At 35.2% G+C, this 27,699-nt stretch overlaps 2 protein-coding genes across 2 annotated transcripts; both read right to left on the bottom strand.

Moving 5' to 3' along the window:
* Positions 1-1,392: 1,392 nt before the first annotated feature.
* On the bottom strand, positions 1,393-5,879 carry GPX5 (glutathione peroxidase 5). Its single transcript, XM_047300109.2, has 6 exons — positions 5,652-5,879; positions 5,466-5,542; positions 5,272-5,333; positions 4,993-5,111; positions 1,810-1,977; positions 1,393-1,662 (listed from the first exon to the last, which is right to left on the bottom strand). Exons 1-6 carry the CDS (start codon positions 5,703-5,705, stop codon positions 1,630-1,632), a joined length of 513 nt encoding a protein of 170 aa, XP_047156065.1. The 5' UTR covers positions 5,706-5,879; the 3' UTR covers positions 1,393-1,629.
* Positions 5,880-13,549: 7,670 nt separating this feature from the next.
* On the bottom strand, positions 13,550-26,213 carry LOC124827117 (protein HUA2-LIKE 3-like). The gene is made up of 11 exons (XM_047300108.2): positions 25,742-26,213; positions 24,986-25,062; positions 19,316-21,292; positions 17,953-18,406; positions 16,088-16,196; positions 15,828-15,940; positions 15,525-15,709; positions 14,952-15,450; positions 14,403-14,838; positions 14,111-14,278; positions 13,550-13,980 (listed from the first exon to the last, which is right to left on the bottom strand). The coding sequence occupies exons 1-11, from the start codon at positions 25,862-25,864 to the stop codon at positions 13,955-13,957; spliced, it is 4,167 nt and encodes a 1,388-aa protein (XP_047156064.2). The 5' UTR covers positions 25,865-26,213; the 3' UTR covers positions 13,550-13,954.
* Between the last annotated feature and the right edge of the window lie 1,486 nt (positions 26,214-27,699).

Genomic DNA, 27,699 nt, shown 5'->3' with positions numbered 1-27,699 from the left:
CATCTCTCCAGTTCAAGCTTCAAATTGTAAACTGGGTTCTCACCTCTGTTTTATTGCAGGTCCCACATCGATTTGTGCCACACTAGTATGGTATACGCTTTTACTCCCTGCACCCCCATAATTTCTTTCTGCATCCTTCAAACTTTTGAAATAATCATTTTGTTATCTGAAAAAGCTATTTTTAGATTACATATTTTGAAAGCTTTTTGAAACAAAATTACCAAAACAGAATTCCTGAAACAAAATTCTCATAACATAATTTTCAGAGCGTATGAATTATATTCCGGAATATATTTTTCAGAACTGGAATGTTGAAAAAAATAATTCCGGAACTCATTAAATACCTTTCAAAATGATTTTTTCAGAATACCCATACATGAAATGTGGTTGAAAAGTATTTTTGAAACACATGAAATACGTTCTGGAAAAACTTTTTAAAATGAATTTTTTTCTGCTTTTCCTATTTTCTTCTTTATGCTGTTCTTCCTCTCTTCTTTTTCTGTAGCAGCGGTGCGATGGTGGCGGTGGTAGAAGCAGTGACAGTGGTGAAGTTAGTAATTGTTGTGGTGCTGGAAACAATAACCTATGATTTATAGGGTTCAGTCCAGTACAATGTAAGGTGGGCTTTTTTCGTGGGGCGGCCGAGCCCATGTTCTGACTATGCCTTTCTTCATCTCATACTTCATAGGTGCACTTATTATTATAATTCAAGAAAGCAAATGATGATATCCTTACACTTTCTGGAAAATATGTATTTTCGATGATATCCGAAATATGATTTCTAAGAATATCTCCAGAAACATGTGTTTCAGAAATTTTTTTAATATATCCTAAAAAGTGTAAATGTTTGAAATTATATTGTAAAATTGACTACAAAACCTTGCTAGAGTAAGTTAAAGAAATAGTTATTTTGATGAATATAGCCGAAACTGTTAAAATAGAATATATAGATATAATATCTTGATTCTCATTAACAAGGTATGAAATGATTGAGTGATTGTCATAATGGTCACATGGTTCAGGTGTAGTCATTGTAATATATATCTTAATCAATGAGATGGTTCACTCACTATCATAATTGCTTTATTCTTTTTAACTTAGCTTAACCTTTTGGAAATTATTTAGGGAGGTTTATCTGAATGGGATTTTATCATAGAAGATAAGATGCTAGGGTCCCATTTTTCATTTCATATTTACTTCTCTTTTTACTATCCAATGAAATCCATGTAAGATTCATTCATTATTAGTGTTCAATATATGGCTCAGATGAAATGCACCAAATAATAGTGTTCATTATTAACATCTCTCTTTCAATACTTACCTTCCCATAATGGAGTCAACACCAGAAAGAAAATTATAATGGATGGAAATTTCTGTCAAATAACACCAGAGTCCAAGTCAAAGAGAGATCATTTTTAGGTCACAATCATCAAAACAAACAACTCAAACTAATGTTCATTAATCAGTTTAAGTAACGATTTACATCATAAAACCAAAACAGAATTCTAAAGCCCTAGACATGAAATATATAAGAAATCAACACTAGAAGAAACATCTACAAATATACATTCCTTGTGTTTCAATCATCTTCAACAAGAGAGCACCAATTTGAAGTGATTGTAGAGTCTTTCAAGCCTCCCCCAATGCCCTCTTGATGTCCTTCTGTAAAGACAAACGAGAATAATTTCAAGTTTCAAGAGCCACACATATCAACATTTTTCACACAAAATATCATTGTATATTCTTAGAGTGCCCTGTGAGATTGCATAATCTTATATAAGAGAGAGAGAGAGAGAGAGAGAGTAATACTTCAATGGACAGCGGTGAGGTGGTTGGACCATAACGCTTTAGGACTTTCCCTTCCTTGTCAACCAGAAACTTGGTGAAATTCCACTTTATCCTAGAACCCAAAAATCCTGATTTATTTGCTTTAAGGAATTTGTAGACAGGTGCTGTGTTAGGTCCATTGACACGTACCTGCAAATAAAAAGGAATTTAATATATGTAGTTAACAACATGATGCTAAATAATGGAATTTACAGCCATATGTAGTAATTAATATAGCAATAGCAAATATGCATAACTCACCAAGAAACAAGTCAACAATAATTAGCTAAATCTAGACTGTAAGAGTATTACTAAATTGTCATTTGTAAACATAACCACACTGCCAACATGCTTTTCATTTGGCATCTATCATTGCTTTCAAAAACTAAATGCCAAGTCTCAACACAAGAACAGATTTTCCTATCTCTTTTCCTTCACCAATACATTTTATGAGGCTCATTTGACAGTACTTAGTATTAACCTTTTTCTAATATAAACAAAGAGTTTAAGAGAAAGACACAAAATTGGAGGATAAGAAATCCTCAGGGGAAAAATTGATAACTGAGAAGGGTCAAAGGAGAAAAAGGAGAAAAAGGCCAAAAATGAAAATATCACAAACCATGCAACAAAACATGTTAATCTCTCAAGATCCAAGGTAGACAATCCCCTGAAAAGATCTTTAGCAGAACACCACAAGGAAGCTAAACAATATACTCTCAATCCCTAATAAGCTCAAAAAACCCTCCACTGAAAATTCTAGCATCTATTTCCAACCATGTACACCAATGGACTGCAAACAGTGCAGTGCCAAAGCTTTTTGGCGCAGCCTTGCCTTTATTTAATAGAAGAAACTGTACTCTAGACCTGTCCCTCATGGTTCTAGACCAACGCTTTAATGTTAAATGACATGATTTCCAAATAACAGTACAATTCAAATAAGTAAAAAACATAGCACATTGTATCGATGCTCATTTGGATTTTATTTCAAGACAAGTCTTACCTAACATAAGGTATATGGCACTTACAACATCCCTATTTTAAGGAGACAGCCCTTTTTTTTTCTCGAGTTTAATCTCCAAAAAAACAGGGTATTTCTGGCACAAATAACACCTTGATAACAGCAAACCCAAAACTCTACCAAGTCAATTTGCTGCACTTATTCCTTTGATACAACGATGATGTGAGATTTTTAACCTATGACCTCTTGCAAAGTATTAGTTGGAAGTCTCATATTGATTAGAAATAAGACCAATTTATAGTACATAAGTGGGTGCAAACCTCAAGCTAATTTTGTAAGGTTGAGTTAAACTTAAAGATCTACTTCTTAACATGTTATCAGTATCATACTTAACACACATTAAACGAGGCTCTATATTTTACAGTAAAAATAGACTAATGCCTAGTCATCTAAACCAGTTACAAGTTCAACAAAGGCACACTCACAATATTGAGCGACAGGAAAACAATAATTGGGGCTTGACTTTCCGAGACCCTGTCAAATCCTACCTATTATTAGAAGCGCAGTGTATTTCTACTTTGGCACAACCTGACTCCACAAACATGATTAATATCCCATCAAAGTAGCATTGCCCAAACCATTAGATATATGATGTTTACCTAGCCAACATTTAGATCCTGCTCTACCTAAATTTTGTTGGTTTATTCCAACATTTCCCACTTGTCCATCTGTTGCCGAACAGTTTTTGGATATCAAATGAACCTTCCCAGAGGCTAATTTTAATGTGACTGATTTCCCCTCTTTTATTATTAGTTTTGCTACAACACCAGTTGCTCTAGCTAATTGTCCACCCTTTTCAAGCATATTATTGATACTTTTATTTTTAACTTCTTTGGTTCTTTATCATTTTCTTTACATCTTCCTAGTGTTCGTGTGAATTAATGCAGACCATGTCTAAGACAAACATATAACAGGCATGGCGACTAATTAGTAATTCTAAGTCCAGGAAGATTGCAAATTGTAGATTTATTTCTAATCCAGATACCTTTTTATTATTTTCCTTTTAATCCTTAATCCTGGTCATATATTTAGCTTCAGAGTAGTAACCCTTCAAACTTCCATCGGAAAGCATACCAAGGAAATCCTGTCATCGCTTCAATCTGCACTACTCATGGCACTGCATTAAGCAAAGTATTGCAACAATACCTCCCACTGCCAAAAGTGCCAAAAGTTTACTAATGTAGTCCGTGTTGCCAACTTGTCATAGTAGCATTTGCATGCTCAAATCCCAATCATGTCTCTCAGCCTACAGCGAAATATTTATCTCATTGTTTTGTTACTTAGCTAATACCATTAAGCAATCCTTTACATGAAACTCCACAGCAGCAGCTCACGTCTCAAGAACTCAGAATTATTTAGAGTTGCCTACCTCTATCACACACCTTTTCACTCCATTAACCAAATTATTCGTCTGTTCTCCAGGCCTAATAAATAATAAAAATAACACAGAACTAGATGTCTAGATCACAGTTTTAACTTTTAAAGGATCTTGTAAGAAAAATAGTGCTGAGTCGGCTACTAATGCAAATGCTGAAAGGGATGCCCACATGGAAGGTCTAGTGCACAATGAGACAAATTCAAAGTTAGTTACATGGAGGGGACGGGTGGCAACCAATCCTGGAATCATGGAACCAAGAAAAAGCAGCAGGAGGAGAGTCTCAAATACTCGCTATGTCACTTTGTCTGGAAGAAAAATTGTGTTGTCAAGCAAATGGAGTGCAACGGTGGCTGCAACCTCGTTATTGTCACAGCTTAATTCTTATTTTAGAAAAGTATAATTGTTTGGTGAAGCCATTTACGTTCTGCTACTTTTCCCGGTTTACTGTTACAATTGTTTTGAACCTTATTTCACTATCAATACCATCAACGGGTGCAGACCGTTCTCTAGTATTAGGAATTAACAACTAACAGATCCTAAGTTGTATTTAGTGGACTCAAGCAATAGGGCTTGTTATTCCTTCCCATTTGAAAAATACTAATGACTACCAACTTAAAGCTACTGCACCAATCGGCATTTGATTACAAAATAAAATTAGAACAGCAAACCAAAAAATCAATGTATCGTTTTTCTATTCAAACATCTAGGGCACAAAATCAAGCATTAGAGCAGCCAAATGCCTTACACAGACAACCAGTATCATACATACCTTTCCAAAAATGGGATACTCGGCCTTGTACCTTGTACAGGCAAATTGCTCTGCCTCCAGGCTATTCCCCGGCTGTTGCTTCAAAAACTGATTGCATGGAAATGCCAGTATCTCAAGACCTGAGATCAACCAACAAAACACTCTCAAGTATGATCAGTTAAAGAGATTCCTTTTCAAGCCCTTCAATCTAACCAAGTTCAAAAGTAATTGGTCACTGAAAATACACAAATTTAGGATCCACGAACATGCAAGCCCAACAACTAAACCAAAAAACAGTACCTTTGGCTTTGTATCTGCCGTAAAGCTCAGTTAACTGGGTGTAATTAGAATTCGTAAATCCACTGCAATTCACACCCACAGAGTTAATCAGTTAACCCAGGAGCAATAAAAGGAAAAGGAGAAAGAAAGGTTGAATTTTTATACCAAACACAAAGAAAATCGAGTTAGAATAAAGAGGGTGCGTAAAAAAATACCATTTTGAAGCAACGTTAACTACAAGCAGAACCTTCCCCTTGTAGGTGGTGAGGTTCACGTCTCTTCCCTTGGGATCCTGTGCCAACCATGAACCATATGGTAAGAGATTTCTATAATTGTTTCCAAAATCAAATAATAAAAAAATAAGGGTTTTCTGATGTTGAGATTCTGAGTATCTCCTCTACCTTGACCGAGAATTCATGGATGGAATTTTCCGAGACTGATTCCGCAGCACCCATTTCTGAAAAGTTCACAACTTTCTCTATCTCTTTGCTTTCTTAATTTAGACGGTGTACACTCTGTATATGCTAATATTTGGGTTTACCAATTTGTACTCTCTTTAACTCTTTCACTTTAGATTTCATTCATTAGGTTAACTGTCCTCCAACCATGGCAGGTGGACCACTTTTGCGTTTTTCCCATGATTAAAGTTCACTTGACAACCTTTTCCCATATTCAACGGTTTCTAATTGATTGGTAACTCCACAGTTATCAATATTTTCCTTTTTTCTTTTTCTTTTTTTCTAACTGTCATCTTCTTACTTTAGAAACTATAAAAATCATAATAATGAAATAGTTATATTTTATTAAATTTTATAATGTGTAATTCTTCCTAATAAAATTAATTACTTTTATAAAAATAAACATAGTAAAAGTAGTTGTGTTGACAGAAAGAGAAAAAGAAATGTATATAGCAAAGATCAGTTATATGTATTGTAGTGTGTACAATTAATTTTAATATTTGAATATTTTTAATTCTAAAATATAATTAAAAGTAATATAGAAATATAATTTGTATAAACTAAATGAGAGAATCTTCTTTATATATCTTTATAGATTACACTTTCCTTTATTTTTCTTTTACACAAATTTGTAATGTATATTTTCTTACAATATTTTTCTTTCATATTATAAATTAAAATGTAAAATATAAAAAAGTAATAATCCAGGTACTTTATTTAAATAAATTTATTAAATCTACCGCAAATGAGAATTAAAAATGGTGATGAAAATTTCAGCCTCTTTAGTTTTATGTTTCATTAAATAATATATAAGTTAATTAAAAATGGATAAAAAGAAAAGGAGTACAATTATTATTACTTGAAATTAATATTTAAAATTTTTCAATTTCTCTTTATCATCTCAGATTATACAATATTCATTTAAGGTTTAAACTCTCATTTCGTCCTCGGATTTGTGTGCAAATCTCAAGTGGGTCGTCGTTCTTTTTTTGGTCTCAATCGAGTCCATAAACTTGTTAAAATGAGTCAATTAAGCTCTCTCCATTAATTTATCGTTTGCCTATGTTGAGTTGTAATTTGTTTTAGTTGACGAGGCATTGTTTATTAAATTTGATTGGTGTTGTGTGAATAGATTGTCATGTGTAATGTTGTTAGCCCTAAAACTTAATATTTAAAGCAACCCTAATTTCCAAAGTGTTTAACATCTCTGTTTTCATTAGGAAGAGTTCTGGAAGCACTATTGAAGTGACGAAATATCTGGTTCTTCTTCTTCTTGCAAATGCACGAGTTGGGGCTTTTAACATAGTTCTGCCAATGGGAGCAGGTTGGGTGTAAAACCCAGTTGCTTTTGTGGTCGGCATGCAGTCTTCCGCGTTGCCAGAACCCCTAAAAACAAGGGTAAAAGATTTTGGGGTTGCCCTAACTAGTAAACAGCATATGCAATGGGCAGAATTTGTTCATTTCGGCCATCTCTTCAGATTGTTGTTAGTAACTCCCCTCCATACTTGCCTTTCAAAAAACAGTCATCCAATCCAATGATGGGTCTACAACTAATGAAGTTATCTTTGCATGCTTTCAAGCATACATAAATTCTATTGAATATACACTCATCATTACTATTTTCAACCTTTATTTTGACTGTTGAACCTGGATTTGCTCTGAGAAGTTCATCACCATAATCATAGATTCTTCTATATTGTTCCTTGAATGACCCCTCAAAATCTTTTGCCCTTATTTTTAGGGGTTCTGACCACAAAAGCAACTGGGTTTTACACCCAACCTGCTCCCACTAGCAGAACTATGTTGAAAGCCCCAACCCGTCCATTTGCAAGAAGAAGAAGAACCAGACATTTCGTCACTTCAACAGTGCTTCCAGAACTCTTCCTAACAAAAACGGAGATGTTAAACACTTTTGAAATCAGGGTTACTCTAAATATTAAGTTTTAGGGCTAACAACATCACACGTGGCAATCTATTCACACAACACAACACCAATCAAACTTAATAAACAATGTCTCGTCAACTAAAACAAATTACAACTCAGCACATGCAAACGACGTTACTGATAAATTAACGGAGAAGACTTAATTGGCTCATTTTAACAAATTTAAGGATCTGATTGAGACCGAAAAAAAAACAATGATCCACTTGAGATTAACACACAAATACAAAGACCAAATCAAGGTTTAAACCTTCCTTTAAAAAGAGAACTTACTTAAAAACCGTTCATTTATAGAAGTAAAGTAACATACCACTTTATTCATCATTGTCACTTTTCACAAAATAAACCTCAAACTCAAACCTGTAAAGTGATCTTACATATTGAATTATAACACGACCTTCTAATTCTAGGTGAAGAAGAGGATGAGAGAAATGGAAGGAATAATTTCCATACTCACTTTTATCTGGTAAATGGTTAGTCATAATTACTCTTCTTTAAAGTGTTGTTCAATTCTTAATTTTGAGATGACGTTTAGAAGATAAAGAAACAAAAAAACAAATTTGGATCGTTTGCACTAACAAAGAAAGTACAGACAAATTCTACTGAAAAAGTTACATCCAAGCTCTTTTACTACAGTTAAATCATTCCAATGAATTTTAAAATATGATTTTAATAATCTAATCATTAAAATTAATATCTAAGCGTTTATATGGTTGAAAAGACAAATATATATAAAAAGAAAATGTTTTGTTTGTCACTATCGTAAAAAATATGGTCATGTCTGATTGTTTTCTCTTTGTTCGTTTCTCGTACATAACTTGTACTATTATCATATTCTCTTTTTGGATAAAACTTCTTCGTAAGAGATTGTAATAAGCTTTCTTTTTTTTTACAATACAAGGCTTCCATGGCTTAAATGTTCGCTTTTAGTTCTATCTCAAATATCCGACATATTATTATCTTAAATCTTAAATGGTTCACGAGTCAGAAACTTTTTTATATACAAAATCTTCTACAAAGACGAGTGTAGAGCAAACTTGTATTTATGTAGAGAAGAGATAATATAAGTTATATATCTCCAACTTTTACAGAAAAGAGAAAATTTAGAAAAAGGATATAGAAAATATATAACAATCAAACTTTTATTCAAGAATCGATGATGATACAAATGGAAAATGTTCCCTTTTATAAAAGAACCCCTACATGTGGACTTCAAACTTCAGACTTAATTATGAACTTTAAACTCCATTAACCCAGACACCAAAACACATTTTATACAATTTGGAATTCAAATAAAATAAAAAGAACACCATCATGCCAAAATAAAAAACAAACATGACTAAAAGAAAAACAAAATATGTGAAAGTGATATATTTTAGTAAGACAGTGAGTCTACCAGTAATTAGATTCTTTCACTTATTCAAACATTATTTTAGTCAGAGCGAGTGGAGACTGAACATTGCGCTCCCCTGCGAGTCATAATCCCAACTAGTGGGTTATATATCTGCTTGTGAATCATTACTTTCATCCATTAGTTCTTCATTGCAATTATCAATCAAGCCTTCAATCTTTTGGAAGGTTTATGTGACAGACTTGAAATCCCTTATCTGCTAAGTGTTATCTTTTTTTGGGACAATTATATCTAGGGGATAAAAGTTGAGTGGTCTTTGAGAGGAACTGACAAGATTTGGATCAAGGGTTTAGGGTGATAATTATTTACTTAACATAAATGTTGGGCTAGTTGAATCTTGTAACTCTCATTTAATGGATAAGTTTCAAAAGATCCACACATGTATGCTTCATTTTTAGACCATAACAACCCAGCTGGATCCTTGAAATATGGACTGTGGATGATGAATACAGAAACTAAAGAATTAAGAGAAACTTGGGACAATCTTCTCAGTACTTCAAATTCTGTAGTTATTTTTAATTATTTTCGCCACCATGATAAAGAAGAAAATCATTCTAACAAGGTCCAGAAATAATAATCATCTTTGTCAGGATCAGTGAAAATGTTGTAAGCCATTTTGGTCTAGAGATAGAATGAGGATAGAATATTGGATGATATTGCATCAAATTAACCAAAGAGTTGGTTCACAAATATCCCATCCGGTGCCATAGAATAATTCAAAGATTCGTCTAAATCATGTTTCTGGAATAAAAATGTTTGTAGGAGAATCTTTGTATTTCATGGTTTCATGGAGGAAAGAAAAAATCATTGTTTTGGCATATTTAAGGATTTCAGCAGGGGAAATTGGTGATAACCTCGGAGGATAGACCATTCCATTTTTGGCTTTTGAAGGTAAATGTTTTACCATGAATATGAGAGGGAAAACACGAGAGACTTAAATATATTGGATAGATTTCCTTGGTCTGGAGAGGAAATCAAGGATTAGGTTGCAGTTTCCCTTAATATGTTTGACTGAGAAATCATATCACAAAAACCAATCCTTTAATATGTATTTGAGGATCTGAAGGCATTTTGTTTTTGAACTCGGGAACCTTGGAAATGAGTTGTCCATTTGAACTTCAAAGTGATGCCCTCTCAAATGAAAATCAAACTTCTTTATGCCATTTTTTACTGCCAATGCTTCTTTGAAGATGGTGTGATAATGTGTTTCTACTTCTTTGAATTGACCACTAGCATGCCCACAATAGTATTTCTTATTTTTCTCTTCTTCAATGAATATTGTTCCCCAATAATGGTCACTAGAATCTGTTTGAAGAATACTTTTCCCATTTCCATCAATTTTTAAGGCTGGTGGAGCTTGGGCAATCTTTTTCAGTTCTTGAATGACTTGGGTTTGAGCAAGTTCCCAAGGAAGAGGATCCTTTTTTTTTAACATTACAAGAGACTCGTGTATCTTGCAGCACGAGGGATAAAGCCTTTGATAGATAAAACCTCCTTGTAGGAGATCAAGGTAAGCTTTTTCGTTTGTCACCAGCCATGACTTTACACTGTTAATATCTCTATAAAGCATATATAATGTTACTTTCTATTTAAGCCTACAAAAGTCCCCACTTACTGAGCAACTGGCATAAGTGACAGCCAGTCACCTCTTCGTAGGTAACGGATCTCATCTTGTGCAATTCTTAATCTCATCATTCATGCAACATCTCAAATATCAAAATTTAAAGGAATGACAGAGATATAATGCGAGCTTTTTTTAAAACTGCAGAGGATCTTTATTTACTCAATTTTAAAAGCAAATACATATTTCTTCACTTCTAAGAAAGCATTTCCAATGTTTAAGAGGGTAAAAGAGCCCTCCATGAGACGGTACACTTGCGTTTTTGCGTAGTTGAAAATAGGCTTAACAGCTTATTTTTTTCCCAGTGAGTTGTGTCAATTAATTTCCTTTTTTTAAAAAAGTGTCAATTGTATCTCCATTTGATAAAATTTGTCTCATTCAAGTCCCTTCTGTTAAATACTTACAAACTGTGTTAAATTTTTTTTCTCTATCTTCTGCTTTTCTGTGCAAAGCTGTTTGTCAGTATTTTTTCCTCTACACATCTGAATAAAGTGATACAAAATATCATATATTATATATAGGTTGGTGAATTATTTCATTACTTCACCCTTTGGAAAGTATCAATTCATTTATGTAAAAAAGTTACTTTTTCTTCATCATTTAGATCTGAATATTGAAAAAAAAAATAATCATTAGTAAATGATTGCTCTATAGCCAAGGTCTTTGGTGCTTTTTTTTAATTATATTTTTTTATCTATTTCACTCTATTATATTACTTATTTGGGTTAAATATGTTTTTAGTTCCTAAACTATTGACCGTTTCTGGTTTTCGTCCCTCTTCCAAAGTAAGGTACAATTTAGTCCTCAATCTTTAAAAAACGTTCGTTTTAGTCGAAAAAACGAACGTTTTGAGGACTAAAACGAGGACTAAAAACAAAATTTTGAGGACTAAAACGAACGTTTTTCTAAAGAATGAGGACCAAATTGAACCTTACTTTGGAAGAGGGACGAAAACCAGAAACAGCCAATAGTTTAGGGACTAAAAACATATTTAACCCTACTTATTTTATTGTATATTTTTTATTTTTATCTTTCTTGTATATGAAAGAAAGTGTTTAATTGATTTTTAATCTCAGAAATTTCGAATGAATTTGATTTTGATTCTCTACTTAAAAAATATTTTAGTTTCTTTAACGCTAATATTTTTAATCCGTATGCATTAAATTTTGTAAATAAAATGTTTTTAAACCCATTTTATTATGTTATTTTGAAAACATAAGACGTTCTTCGCAAATCCATCCCCTCCCACCCCTTCCTCTGCTTCCACACCTTTCAATTTCCCTCCCAAGAAGTCGGTCTCCCCGACGACATCGAAAATATCTCCTACGTCACTGACGCTGACCAACTCGTTAAGGTCTTGAACGCCACCATCATGCTCCATCCTTGATAACTACCGAGAGACGGAGCTCGGAAGCTACGACCTAATCGTGAACAACGTCGCGGAGCTCGACGAAGAAGAATACATCCGCTACTACGAGAAAACGACCGGGCACAAGGCTTAGCATCTGGGGTGCCTCTCTCATATGCTTTGGGAGCCTTTGTCATTTCCCGGATAAACAGCTTTACGAGATTGCATGCGGGATGGAAGCGTCGGGTCATGGGTTCATATGGGTGGTGCCGGAAAAGAAAGGGAAGGTGGAGAGTGAGGAAGAGAAAGAGAAGTGGATGTCCGAGGGGTTTGAAGAGAGGAATGCAGAGAAGTGGATGGTTATCAGGAGGCAAGAATATTACGTGAATTTGGAGCATGCTTTTCGAGCTCTTTGGGAGTAGACCAGTTCTTTATGATCTCGGTAACTTTAATTATAAGTCCCTTAATTTTTAAGTAGTTGTTGTTTTATCTGCTTTCTTTGTTTATTGGCAGATAATGATATCTTGTTGCTCAAGTTCTCTTCAAAAAGTTTTGCAGATAATGAATGATAGGGTAAACTTTTGAATTTCTCCCAATTGGCCATACAGTGTTGAAATCTACTGGTATGGACCAATAAGTGTAACGAACAAAAAAAAAGGTTTGATAGAGTTTAAAAAATTTTCACCCTAGGGTTTAAAATGTGAAAGATAAAATGTGATTCTCCATGAAAAGAAAAGGAAAAGGGAGTCCAAAGAAAAAAAAACAAGATTAGATTTTTAAATTTAAAATATGTTTAAAAAATAGAAAAAGTTATAGTGTTTAGAAAAATTCAGAAGAGCATAGAAGAGAAAAAGAAAAACTAACGCAGTTTGTGTGATTTAACGAAAAAAACAATATTGACACAATTTATTTAGTAAGGATCAATTCCACACTCTTTTAAAACAAAGGACTTAATTGACATTATTCAACAAAATTGAAGACAAAATAGATTATTAAACCTTGAAAATAAAACTTATTTTATTATTCTCAAAAAATGAAAAATACATTCTCGTATCCTTTATTTGTAATAATTTAATTCTCCTAAAAAAAGAAATAAAAAAACTAAAAAAATAAAATAAAATAAAAGATTATATATCTATATCTTCTAATTAGAAAGATTCTAAAGATATTTTCTTTAATTACAACACATGCCCTCCATGAGACGGTACACTTGCGTAGTTGCACATACCAACATCCTTAATTAATTCTAACAAGGTGTGAAGAGGGTAGAAATGGCCCCACACATTTGAATGTAAGGCCAAGGTTTTATCATTAGACATCAAATTACAGGCTGCAGAGTATTCACTGAGGGCATGACAAAAAGAAATTTCTGAGAAATAAATAAATAAAGCCAATACTCAAGTAGAATACAGCTAACTCATCTTAGTTACCGAAGGGGAGTTTTTTCTATATTATGAAAATAATTTCAGGAAACAGCCCTTAAACAAATTTTGTATTTTTGATCACCAACATTAAGAGCTTCCTTGAAATAAATTATATAATCTGCAACAAAAAGAATTTGATAAATTGACAGCCTAGAGATAAGCTACAGTTCTCCAACGACTGTACAGAGACTCTTCTTCCTGCTCTGCATTCTGCAGAAGAGGCTGCAATATATATGTTTATATACAAATCTAGCAAATTGTGACCATATTCTGTGCAGTTTCTGCGGAACTCTATAAAGATTTTTTCTTCCATGTACAGAAAGATGGAATAAAGACCACCTCTTCTAAACAAAGGCAGGACCCACGCCAAAATGTGGGTAGTATCTGAACATTCAATGAGTGAATTATAGGTAACAATGGTTACTAATTAGTGAAGGATAACCAAACAAGCCTGCGAATAGACAGAAGCATGCCGACCTCCATTTATTGGTAATTTCTCTTCACCTGGGCTGCCAAATGCTTGGGCCTGAAACATAATTATCTTAAACCTCAATTCAATATTTTCACATAATATTTAAGAATTCCAATAACATATGTACATCAGATAATAAAGATGTTTTAGAGATGGATGAAAATCTGTCAGATGGGGTATATACCTCGGTTTGCTACTGGAATTGCATCTTCATAGTGAGGTCTAAAAGGCAAGGAGTCCCTGTAATTCAGTGCTGGGGGAGGAAATCTCCATCCATGACCTGGAAAACTGGCTGGTTCATTTGGATGACAACCATAAGGGGCAGTCACACCTCTATCATGATACCACGGACCTGAAAGCAGAAATCCCAAGAAAGATAATTACTAATACATACACAACCAAATAAAACCACGGCATGCCTGCCACCTTCACCTCAAAATTGACAATCCAAAAGCATCATCAGTGATCAGTCTTACCATAAGAAGGAGGAACATTCCATATCTCTTGGTAATCACATGAAGGAGGTTTTAATCTCTCATGATTTTCGTAACCAAATTCTCTCTTCATACTCGGCACAAAGTGGTAATCATTGGAATAGGGAAGGGGTGGCAGAACCTCCCTTTGAGACTTCATACGATGTTCCCCATGAACAAAAGAAAACTGATTAGATAGCACATGGTGAGGTGGTGGTATCGAGTAACATTTATTATGCATAGTACCACCATCAGCGTTCCTGGAAATGTCGGTTGATTGTATAGGGAGAGTGTTGAAAGAGCAAGTAGATGCCTGCATCTGCATTTGCTTGTCTCTACATTCATGGACAGTGTACTGCATTGCCTCATTGGCAGGTTGACCGTTTCTTGGTTCAGCAAAGGACTGAGCCATAGGATGCAGTGCATTGGCTTTCACGGTCTGCAAAAAGAACCGAAGTCCATGTATAAAGGAAACGGTTATGACATCAGTTGTCACATGCTGCAACTTGTTACACTGAGTTTAGAAAAAACAAGTAAAAGTGTAAACCATACCAGTGAATCTTCAAAACCTTTTGAATCAACTGCAACATGAAATTGATCAGAGGTAGCTGATGTGAGCTGTGCAGTAGATGGGGTTGCAGGTAGAGGAACAGGAGGAGGAGGAGGAGGAGGAGGAGAAGGAGGTGGTGGTGGTGGTGGTGGTGGTGGAGATGAAGGTGGTGGTGGGGAAGACGGTGGAACGTCTTGTGGCAAAGGAGGAGCAAATGACATAAGATTCTTCTCAAACTCTGGGACATTTACTCTATCAACATTACAAATTGAATTTAATTCAATATCAACAGAGGGAGCCACATCTTCCATTTCAAGCTCACCATCAACATCTTCCAACACATGCCTGCGTTTTTCAATTGCATGAGCCATTTCTTGCACTTCATGTGTTTCAGAATCATGCTCAGGAGTAACAGCCTCAAACTCCCCTCCATCAGAATCACTTCCTCCATCTTCAAGCATTCGGGGCATGCAAAATCCAGGTAGCTGAAAACTTGAGTTGCTGCAAGACCAAATGCAACTTGAGTTAACACGCTTAAGAAGTAGGAGAAAAGCAGAGTCAATAATGCATCACACCTTCCATATTCATCAAGCATGCCCTCCATGTCTCTGACAGGGTCATCAAAAGGCCTGTCTCTTCTTGATGAACGGCGTGAGAAGACACCTGCATACGCTGAAGTGCTGTATGAGTCTATTTCCCGCATATGATGCCGAATAATGGATTCAGGAAGGATTTTTCTCTCCAACCACAGCCTTAATACCTACATAATTGAGAGGAAAAATTAACAAGGATAATGACCCAAAAAAAATATTTCAAAGGGAAGACTTGAGAATATCTCTGATTAACTTCAGTAAACAGGAAAAAACTCATTAACTTGCCTTAAGACACTGACGACGATTTTCTTTTGCAGCATTTCCAGGAGGTGCAACTGCAGACAATAGACGTGGCAGCACTGCTTTCATGACGGATGGATACACTCCACCAATGTCTCCTGGAAAATAAATATATTTTCAACATTCACAGATACTAAAACCATAAGTTCTGTTATGATTAGAACATCAACAGATACATGTGCACATATTCTATTGGTCGTGCTTGCAAGATTCAAGAAGAAACAACAATTGAAAAAGAAAAATACCTTTCAACCCTCGAGAACATTGAGCAATAGAATCAACAAGAAAAAACAGATCCACCCTCCGATGCAGGCTCGTCTCATTTTCCAGATTACGAACAAGAATTTCAACCACCTAGAATACATCCCCAAAGCCCAGTCCCCCAAAAAATGCATATATCATTAAGACAAGGTTTTAATTCCCATCATGGTAAGATTTAAATCCAAACATATTGGTTCAAGAGATTAATGATGCCCAAGAGAAAAAAATGATCAAATAGTTTAGAAGACTGTCCAAAAGAAGAGAGCATTAATCTAAAACCATCAAGCAATTTATTCTTCAATAATTTAGGCAAAGAAACAGGTTTTACAGGCACAAGACCATATTCAAGATCCAAGCATGCCCAATGAAACTGACTCCAATTTTTTGGTTATCACAAAACCAAATGTTTCCTCCTAAAGAAATCCAAATTCCACCAGGAGATTTGTATCCAAAATGTCATAATTATAATCCACGAACAAGAATAAGTTCAATTCAGCCTTCTATTCATCCCTGCTCATAATCACAGCTGAGCAGAATAGGTAGACTTGCCATGGGGAATTGTAAAATTGGAGGAATCAGAGAGCTTTCCAAGCTTGCATGGATCACGTTTCATGTGCCAACTTTCACTGGTGAGTCAACTTCTTTTTTTTTCATTTTGGGCTTTTTGTAATCCCAACCCATAAAACCTAATCCCCAAAACAACTTTTCTGTAACCCCAACACTAACAACATAGGGAAACACCAATTTATAGGAACCCAGAATTGAAAAGAGACAAAAGAGTAATATTCTTTATTGTATAGACTGTATAGAACACAAAGAATAGGAGAGCACTCTCTCCTCCAAGGGTTTCCCCTTCACAAAGAGCCAAAGCTCAATCTACAAGATTATCAAAAAGTGCCTTGACACAAGAGCTCCCTGCCTTCTTATAAAGGCCCTCCAACCAACTAACCAAAACTCACAACTAATTCCTAAACTGTTTCCTTTTATTCTGCACACATTGCCCATTATAACCTATTACATTATATCCTATCACCTTCACTGACCTGCAATCCCTGCATCTTGTTCAACCCCTAGCACAAAATCTGGTTCCCTCTCACCCAAGCCCCAAAATTGTTGCATGCACCCCTGCAACCAGAGCTCTTCTCTGGCATCCTTGAGGTTGTCCAAAGAAATAAAGATCTCTTGAGTGATTATGATTGGATGATCTTTTTTAGAGGTCTATTCTAGGTTTTCTAGTGTAGCGTTTTGCACTAGTAGTCACTTGGTTGGTACTACAACAGTATTTTAAGCAGCTCTGTTTGACGTTTATGACTTGTGAGTTTTGTATGCTGTTTAGTCATTGACTTTCATATGCTTATTAATCTGGGATAATAAATTTAAGTTTAATTAAATATTTGATACATGAATTTTTTTCTTTTATTGTTATGTCATATGCATATATATGAAGATTATACATTGCAGAATATTACACTTCATGCTACAACTCATCGATTTGTGTTTTTGTATCCCCTTTTCCAGTCTATATTGAGTTTAACCACCGTGTTTTTATACATCCTGAACCTCTAAAAAAACATAAACAGAGCAAAGAAAACCAAACTCACATTAGAGAACAAGAAAGCAAAGGCCTTGAAAGGCACACAGACTATGAATAGTTTTCTTTTGTGTATACAACGGCAGCACCACGGCATCAAGATTTAAACCTATGCCCCTATACAAACTATCCCAACCCTCAACTATTAAGCCCAACTCATTGGGTTCCTTTGACTCAAGTAAAACTAATATAATTAAAAAAGCATATCTCCTATTGACATGGAAGAAAATAAAAATCTACAAAGCACCATCACATTACCTTAGTTGCAATGCCAAACTTTGCACAGTCAATAGCAATGCGTGTTGCTCGACCAATACTTTCCTTTGTCCTTGTCAATGTCCCAAGCATTGCTTCAAAGTACAACAAAGCAGCACCTCCTGCTTCAGTTGACTTGCCCACAGATCTTGATCGTTCATTTGCCACAATCCCATCTTTCCATCCATCAGTAGGACCCGATAAAGTGTTTTTTTGGTGTACATCAGGGCTACAACTTCCATTTTGAAGGATATTACTACTGTCTGATGTAGAAATATTGCAGACTGGTGTTGTGTTTGGAGGTGAACCTGGTGGAAGGCAGACTCTGCCATCAGTCAAAGATGGGCTTGACACAATCCCTAAATTACCCTTTTCACCTGAATAATCATTTGATATTGAAACAGAATTCATATCCTCTTCTTGTCCTTTAAATTTCACTTCTTTAACAATCTCATGCCTGAAAAGAAATAATAGCACAAGATTTATTGAATTGGAAGAAATGCACCATACAAAACTTTCATCACACAATTGTTCTCTTTTCATTTACTGGCATCACCTTTAACAGATTGATTAAAATATGTTTATCATATGACCCCCCAGTGATTGAATTTCATTGACCCCAATCAAAAGGATGTACAACAGAAGGGTGACAAATTTACCCAATAGCGCTGTTTGTGAAAATGGATAGAAGAACAAGGTGGGGAAGGTGGCAACGAACTAATGGAAAGGGTAAGGTGGAAGATTCACTACACAACACGTGGAAAGTGATGAGGAAAGGGCAAGCATATAGGGAGACATTATGCATGAAAATCAAATGGATTATACTAGATACATGAGAGCTTAAAATTCTTTCATTGAGAGCGGTATTCTCTTTTCTGTTTTTCCTGAGTAAGGAAAATAATTCAACTCATGTTCTTAGTTTCAGTGCTTTGCTATAGGTAGGCGCTTACTTTCTCTTCTTAATCAGAAGTTGTACCAACTAAAAATTTAGGCTGGAGAACAACTATTTGCACAAGTATGATCAAAACAAGGAATGCAAAGTTTCATCCTGTCAAATTTCATAATGATCAATAATAGCATAACAGAGAAAGGAAAGCATGAAGTTTGTGAATGTTATAACTTCTTCAACATTTGGTTGAGCAATATTTGAAATTCAATGCTTCAGTGTAGGCTGAAAACAGCTTGTTTAGAGCTTTACTCAGGCTAAAATTCTAGCCTCTCCAAAAAACCATTTTTCTTTAAAGAAATAAAAAAGCAAATCTGCATAAATAATTAAAGTAAAATGTTTTTAACATAATATTTTCTTTTTTTCTCCCCAAGGATGTGTGATCAGAATCTAGTAATTGTACAAGCTAAAATAACTTACGTGTCATTAATTTTTTTGCTGTCACCAACTACTTGCTTCACATCCTCACAAACAACCACCACATTTTGGGGCACGTTAATTCTGTTTTGAGGTAATAATTTATCACTTTCACTGTCCCCGAACACAGGATCAAGACTTATTCCGCCATGCTCTAATGTATCCGATGCATCTGAATGGTTCAAAGGCCTGATGTTGCCATCACAATTTGGTAACAAGGATGGACCTGGTGAATCTTGATTGCTTCCAACTTGACAACATTTCATATCAGGATTACGAGAAATTTTGCCATGTAAGTGAATTTGAGAAACTATTTTGGAAGGAAAACAAACAACAGAATCACTAAGATCTTCACCAACTTGCTGTCTATCACCAGGGATGGCATCCTTCCCAATTTCATTTTCGTGCTTGGCCAACTGCTCATCCACTTCTATAGATGACTCATTCTCTATGGAAATAATTGTATTTGAACGAGCTGAGAAACTACATACACTAACATGAGAAGAATCAATGCCACAAGAATCCAACCTTTGAAGTTCTAAATCGTTACCTCCTTCATTATTATCAGGCATACAAGGACATTTCTTGATAGTAGATATACAGCACCTACCAGTTGATGCCACTATAGAGGATGATGATTCCATGCAAGCTTGACCATCTTCAGCAGCATTGGCAGACATTGCTTCCAAAGCACGATGGATCCGTTTAGATGGAGGCAGAGCAGCTTCATCATTCACAGAAAAGCCAATCATTTGGTCTTTCTTAATTTTACAAATATGAGAACCATTTTCTGAACATGGAGCTTTTAAGTTAGAAGGAGAAACATTAACCAAAGCTTCTTTCAAGACTAACGAGCCTACTTCAGTACGGCTACCATTTTCACAATTTGAGGATGTGGTTAGTTGATGTGGTGAGTCAGTAATATCTTCGTCACCACTCTTCACCTGGACTTCTATAGTGCTATTGAGTTCTGCCTCTGCTGATGATTTATTCATTCTAACTCTGGCTCGTTTCACCAAGGGCAAGTGTTCATCTCCATCTTGGTCAGGGCATCTCTCTTTTGAATTTTCACTCATATTCAGCAAAATTTGACTGGCATTCAGAGCACCAGCATCATTAGTTTCTTTCTTCCTATTTGGTCTTCTTTTCTTCTTGCTGATTATAGTCTTTATTTCTAGATCAAGACCTCTGTTAAAATCATCTTCACCTTCAAGCCACTCAAAAGGCTCAGACTGTTCAAGTTTTAAATTACAATCTATTGTACTTCCGTCATGTAAAGTAAAGGCATCAGAATTTACAGTAATAATTTCAGAACCATTATCCTCCATGCTAAGATTTGAGGCAAATGCAAGTGAATCAGTATCATCGCAACCTAAGATATTAGGAGATTTCCTGGTATGTTTACACCTTCGTATACCCATACTCTGAATTGCATCAGCTAATACATAGTCATCACTATTACAATCACCGATATTTTCACCATCACTACAAGGTACAACAAAGGCTTGGACCTGTAATGTGCTTCTAATCCTTCGAGCTGGTTCATTTCTCAGGGTAATTGGAAAAGGTGATTTTACAGTTGCAGTCACAGTAGCATTATCAATAGGTTCATCCAATGATGCCTCTACATTATACGACTCATTCCTCAATGCAACATCATCCTCAGCTGCACAAACTACCTCAGGTCTGCCAATCACACAATTTGAAGATTCCTTTTGTGAATTAATTTCCAAAGAAGCCTCGATCTCATCCTTTGACCATAGGTTTGCAGATGGATCAAGTGGATTTGATAAATTTGCAATGGCAACTTCCCCATCAGAACTAGTGTCATCATCTAGATTATCACTCTTCAATTTTTCATAACTTTCAATAATCTCCTTTACCGCACGTGCGAAATCAGCACCCCTTCCTGGACGTTTGGCAAGAGATTGTTTCTTATCTTCAGTAAATGCTTCTACATCGGTAGGATTACAGAATGCTCTGAAAAACCAATTCACATTCCAAACTAAGACAACTTTCAAGCTGTATAAATATAAGCCTTGTGCAAGGGGAAATAATTAAAGGTTGAGAGAGATTCCACAAAACAACACAGTTATGAAGTCTTACAGTTAGCTTAAAAATAAATTATATTCAAAACAATCCACATTCAGTCAATGGAATCATCAACTAAGAAATAGAAATTAAAATTTCAACACCTAATTTATTATTCTTCCCTTTCAAGTTGGTGTGGATGTAGAATGATTTAATCAATATTAACTCACATCATACCTTATTTAATCATAAGGAATCTAGTTCGTATATTTCCTCAGATCTAATCACTACATAGAAACTTGTCATCTATCAACAAGTATGCAGAAATTCAAACCTTATTTCTAGTTATCAATTATCTTTAAGTATAGGAGAGTGCCTATACTCGAATATGGAAAAATTATTACAGCACATTTTATCAGAGCTTTTACAGGGACTCAAGGCACTCAGGTGCAACCGTCCTTCCTTTTTTTCCTTAGCCCAATGCCCCCCATCAGTGCAACAGCCTATTCTCTAGAACCCTTTAAAACAAATAGTCCAATTACAGCCTCGTAAATTTGAGGACAGCTGGACAACTGGATGGCAAAAATTATATAACATTGGACAAGATTGGTGCTAACTTTAAATGGGAAGCAGAGGCTTTGCATCTCTGTGACAATCCACCTTAGAGTAACAATGAGAACGTAGAGGATACATTCATCACAACCAGTAGCTGCATTCAGTGCAGATTGGGTTATCTCGGAATTTTATGCAACTTGAGACATCAAAATATGAGACATGTCTAAAAACTTATTTGAAAGCTCAGAATGTGGCTATAATCTGAGTTAAGGCAAGACTTGTTCATACCAAACTAAGTAACCTTTCTGCCACATCCAATTTCATGTAAGAATGGTTTGTGGCAGGAGACAAAGCTGGAATCAGACTTTTAAGTGGGAAGAAGAGCTTGAGTTTTGAATTCATATCACTGGTCTAAGCATACAAATATACTGGATCGAATACCTCTGCCTCTCAATCCAACACTGATTCAGCTCCCACTAATGCAGAGAGAAAACAATAAACATGGTATAGACCAAAACCAAGCAAAATCCCTGAACCAAGACAATTTATGGTATAGTTATACCAACAGAACATCAGGGAAATTAAACTGGTTAAAACAGAGACAGAGTAAAGCTAACTCGACAGCAGTCAAGAAAAGGAAGTAACACCTTCAACTTCCTACTTTCAACAGAAAGAAAAGCTACAAAACTGTCTTTAAATTTTAACAGCCGCTTAAGCTCTGTTGTTCATTCTGTTAAGTGTATAATTCAAATAATTTACTAGGTTCTCTCAACAAACCTTCTCACATACTGAATTCTCTGCCTCACATGCCACGACCCACAATCACTCTAAAGAAAGTATTGTGCTAATAAAGCAAAAGTGACTAGTCATGTAACTTAATACATTTCCAGTAACTATTTAAAGATTAATAATCCAATTCCAATGACATAACACATATATTCAGCTGTAAATAGCGATGGGAATCGACTCACTCCTCACAAATTTTCAAAATCTACAAGCCCAGTTTTAATAATTACTCCATCTTTGCTGCTGACAAAAAGTCCAATACGGTTAAGGGGGAGATAATAATGAACTCTTGTCAACACTTACATTGAAAAATGTCATTCTGATCCAAAAACTATGATTCTAGTGAATTTCAGGAAACATCACCAGATAGGGACAACGACTGGATACATTAATCAACTACATTATCTTGAGAGGGCAAGTCTTTACCGTCACATAGATTGTGTCGAGAGTTCTCAGTTATCCATTATTTTTCCTGTCTATAAAATCTCATATATTAGTGTCAATGAAGTGTGGGTAAAGCATTTTTAGTTCAGTCCAGTTTGAAGAAATCTATGCTTCCTGCTTTGCCTGAGAGTTTGGACTTTTAACACATTGCATTGCGAATCTTGCAAGTATGGAAAAGCATCAGAGTGCATTTTTCCTGTTTTCAAAAAAATTTCAAGAACCCTCTTTTCTCTTTTATGCATACAAATGTGTGAAACAATCCTTTTTTGTCTTGGTTTTTTGGTTTCTACTAGAGCTATGGTACACTCATTTTTTGGGTTCCAACAATTACTTCAAAAAAACTTAATGGTAAAAATTATTTATCTTAATGTGCTTGTATTGAACTTTGATTTCTTCGCTAAGGTTTTGATGATCAACAGGAAAAAAGACAGCAGTGAAATATCATCAAGTGTTGAACAGTGGAAGAAGTTTGACTAGCAATTTTGTGCTTTGTTGTAGCAATCTATTGAACCTAATATATTATGGACCCTCAAAACATGTAAATCCTTTTGGAAGAAGGCTTAGAACATCTTCTCAAATGACATTCAGAGACTTCATGATTTTGTACATAAACTGCCATCTCTCAAACAGACAAATCATAAGATGGCATCTTTCATTGTTGAATGTCAATCTACTTTGAGGAGTTAAAGATGTTCTTAAACAGAAGTTGGACAAGTTACATATGGCCATGATTCTCCGTGCCGTGAATCCAAATTTTGATCGTATTCAAGATCAAATCTTAACCGGTCAAGAAGTCCCACCAGTGGAAAAACTAACAACACAACCATGTTGTTTTCCAACTCTTAAAGGTAGAAATCTTAATGATCCTACTGACGTTTTTGCCATGGAATCTACTCAAGGAAGGGGGGAACATGGCAATAGAGGAGGTCAAGCATGTCCTCAATGATTTAATTGTAAGAGAATGGGTCATACTTAAGAAAATTGTTACTCTTTCCATGGCTTTCCTAACAAGACAAAAACTATCTTCACATCCAAAACAATTGAACCAAAGTTTCCTAATGAAGAATAGCAAGAATATTTGACGTTAAAATCCAGCAGTCAAGCACAATCTTCCAGACATCCCAATTTCTCAAAAATCTCTATCTCACAATCCATAGAAAGTCAAAATCTAAGGATAATTGACTCACACACTTTTGATCATATTTATGCTAATACCTCCTTGTTGTCTTCTAATTCTTCTCCTAAATGTATTCATCTCATAACCTTAGCCAACAAATCCAAAGTTTTTTCTCAAGAAGTTGGTCAAGTTTCCTTTTCTCATTTAAATAATAATTTGTTCTATTTATTCTTGCATCCCCTTTAGCCTTATCCCTTTAAGTCAATTAACTAAGTCATAATTTGTTGTCACATTTGAAATCAATTCATTTGCTTAAACAGGAGCATGTATGGATTGACTGATTGGAAAAGGACATGTGTGTAGAGGATTGTCCTATTTTGGGTCCAGATCAATTGTGTCTTGTGTTGCCTGACCTTCTCCTAAATTTTTGCATGCTTGTTTAGGTCATCCACACTTCTCAAAATTAAAACGAAATGGCTTCTAAACATAGTAAACTTAAAGTCTTAAATCAACACAGAAAACATGTCAGATCTTTTTTCCCAAGCAATAAATCAATATGTAAATATGTTTTTCTCTAGTCCTTCACTCTGACATTAGTGACCAATATTGTGTTATCTTATACCATTGAAAACAACTTGGTTTGAAATTTCATCATTTATATTCATTCCCTTATCAAACATGAACACCATATGCATACCAATAGCAATTCAATCATGTGAGACATGGATTTGAATACACACATTTGTTGGGTTCCAAAGAAGTAAACAAATACTTTCTTCCGATCAGCAGAGTAACCCCACTTCTGCGGCTCATCCACCTGCCCCAAAAATAAAAGACAACTTAATCAGCAAATAAAATTCTCATAAAATACAAACCAAACTAGGAGGAAAAGTGCCCAACTGTCCATAACAAACGTATAAGCTATACACGAGAACAGAAAATGCAAAAGCAAAGCTCTGAATTGTTTAACAACGGCCCCTGGTCTCTTACCCTCTTCATATTTGTTCCTAACCAAATTCCGGGAGCCTCTACGCCCAACTAAGTCATTCATTAAATATTTCCATAAGATAATTATTTGATTAAGCCAGTATCCATGTACTATCAAAATTAGACAAAACAACTAGAAACTTAAGCTAAAGGCATACTACATACATGGGCAGACCCAAAAACTTTTAATAAAATACATAATATACATAAATAAAAACATCCGAATTAATTGAAACAAAAACAGGCAACCACTTACACAAAACTTAAGCTAAGGCAAACTAGATAATCAAGGTCAGACCCCAAAAACTTCAATAAAATTCAATATACACGTTAAAACAAAACACCACCCAAATTAATCGATTCGCACACTTTCCACTGCACCATAGTTCACCAAAGGAGAACCAACAAAATACGCAATCCAAGGGGGAGTGCTGTGTTATTCTGGACAGAAAAGCACAATCAATCCAAAAACTCAAGCATTTACTTAACAATTAGCAGGAAGCACTCACCGTCGCAGGCCAAACAGGGAATCCCTTAACCTTAGCAAGCACGAGATCGCCGACCTTAAACTGACTGCAAGCGGCGGCAGCCGCCGCCGCCTTTTTTCCGCTCTTTCTCCGACTAGGCGGCATGGCAAGAAGCAGCTCCCGATTTGCTCAGAATCGGAGCGTAAAAGAAAACGGCGAAGGAACTTAGGTGAAGGATCGAAGGAGCTGGCAGAGTTGGGAATTGACAGAGAGAATTAGCAGGCATTGGGAATGGAGAAAACCCTAATCAGGAAGAGATTTTGAAAGAGAGTGAAAACATGAAATAAGAAAAGAGAAAAGTGTTTGCTTTGGTAAGACTCGGCGAAGAATAGAAGAAGGTGCTGCTTGTACTGGTGCGGTGGTGGCTTGGTTTAGGGTGCGCAAGGTTCTGGGTATATGCATTCACACACTCCGTGAAGTGCGCTAATGTGCACCCGGTGCGCTCACTGTAAAATGAAGTAAATAAACCCTCTTTTCTTTCCTCTGCCACGTCACCGCTCCCTCAAATAAACCTTAATTTAATCTCAGTACTAAAAAAATCCTAATCTCCTTTTTTGTGAAATCAGCGCGACTAATGTAGTATAGACAACTAATCTTGAGTCTAGCACTGTATACTATCGTTAATAAAATTACCTATTTTTTAATTTGTTTAAAAAAATCACTTTTATTTTCAAAACTGTATTACTGCTATGAGAAATAAAAGCATTGTTTGTAATAATTTATTACTTAGTATGATAAAAAAAAGCTTAGGATACCGTAGCTACTATTCAAATACACATTGCTAATGAATCAACTTTGCTAGTCTTTTTTTAATACATCACGTTTATTTTTAAATTTTGTTCCACTCAAATAGAATTATTACGAAATTTTTTTTTTCCTGCAAAAGAAGTTGTTATTATTTAATATAATAAAAAAAATTATGATGTATATAAGAAATTATTTAAAAAAAATTCCTTAATTTATGATTCTATTGATCATTAAGAATTTATTTGAAAATTTTATTTGTTAAAGTGATTTCGACAAACTTTTTTAAAACATATTACGTGAAGTTGATTTTTTAATATTTTTTCTAAAATAAAAAAGAATCACATAAGTGAAAATATACTTCAAATTCAACCTTTATTTTTTACCATATTTTAGTTTAAACAAAATATTCTTCATTCATTAAAAAATAAAATTGTATCTGTGACGTCCCAAAATATATACAAAAGCATATATAATAAAGACGTCATCATGCATAATATAGGGAAGCAATCAAGAGTAATTAAGGATTACAGTCATCCTCAAAAGTAACTTTAGAAATTAAACTTCAACTCCAAAAAGATCTAAACTGTAAACTTAAAGGGAAACAGTATTTCAAACTACAGACAATAATTCGATAACATTGTCCTCAACTTCCAAAGTTGTCTCCAAAGGAACCTCCTCGCCATCTGCTCCCATCCAAATGGATGATCATCGCAAGAAGAAACATACACAAGCAATACAAACAAGCAACGGTGAGCTAGATATAAAAATCATGTTATTCAATCACACACGACATGCAAAAGTCACTCAAACATAGTACATTGACATCACAAGACTCGTTGCTTTATAGACCGACTCGTCCGGACCAGAATGATTATCGAGCTATGGCGGGTTATGCACTCGTGGTGGCCTCTACTACTTTTCAAAGTCGTTGCCAATGGGTTCCACCTTACCATACTCACGAGGTTAGTCCGTTCCGCGCCCTGGAGCATACTGGAAGCCTCCAAGACTAGGACCTCCTGCTACTTCTCACCACATGGATCAATCCTCTCTACTTGAGAACGAAAGACCATTGGAGCGTCAGGAAAACCCCCAAGACTAAGCTACCATGCAATCATTCTACACACTAAGGATCTCACCAAGAGATCCTACACAGATGGAACTTGATTTACAACTTGGATCATACTTTCATCACT

This window comes from Vigna umbellata, chromosome 5, assembly GCF_029865625.1.
Source record: "Vigna umbellata cultivar VRB3 chromosome 5, Vumbellata_1.0, whole genome shotgun sequence".
Taxonomy (NCBI): Eukaryota; Viridiplantae; Streptophyta; class Magnoliopsida; order Fabales; family Fabaceae; genus Vigna; species Vigna umbellata.
Note: the sequence above shows the minus strand (reverse complement) of the source record. Positions and strands in the feature narration are given on the sequence as shown.

Excerpts from the sequence above, each read along its gene's own strand:
- GPX5 (XM_047300109.2), bottom strand. The coding sequence starts at position 5,705 with ATGGGTGCTGCGGAATCAGTCTCGGAAAATTCCATCCATGAATTCTCG. Across the intron at positions 5,543-5,651 it reads TCCATGAATTCTCGGTCAAG|GATCCCAAGGGAAGAGACGT; the intron begins GTAGAGGAGATA and ends TGGTTGGCACAG. Across the intron at positions 1,978-4,992 it reads AGTATCCCATTTTTGGAAAG|GTACGTGTCAATGGACCTAA; the intron begins GTATGTATGATA and ends TTTTATTTGCAG.
- LOC124827117 (XM_047300108.2), bottom strand. The coding sequence starts at position 25,864 with ATGCCGCCTAGTCGGAGAAAGAGCGGAAAAAAGGCGGCGGCGGCTGCC. Across the intron at positions 25,063-25,741 it reads TCCCTGTTTGGCCTGCGACG|GTGGATGAGCCGCAGAAGTG; the intron begins GTGAGTGCTTCC and ends TTTTTGGGGCAG. Across the intron at positions 15,710-15,827 it reads ATCGTCGTCAGTGTCTTAAG|GTATTAAGGCTGTGGTTGGA; the intron begins GCAAGTTAATGA and ends TCAATTATGTAG.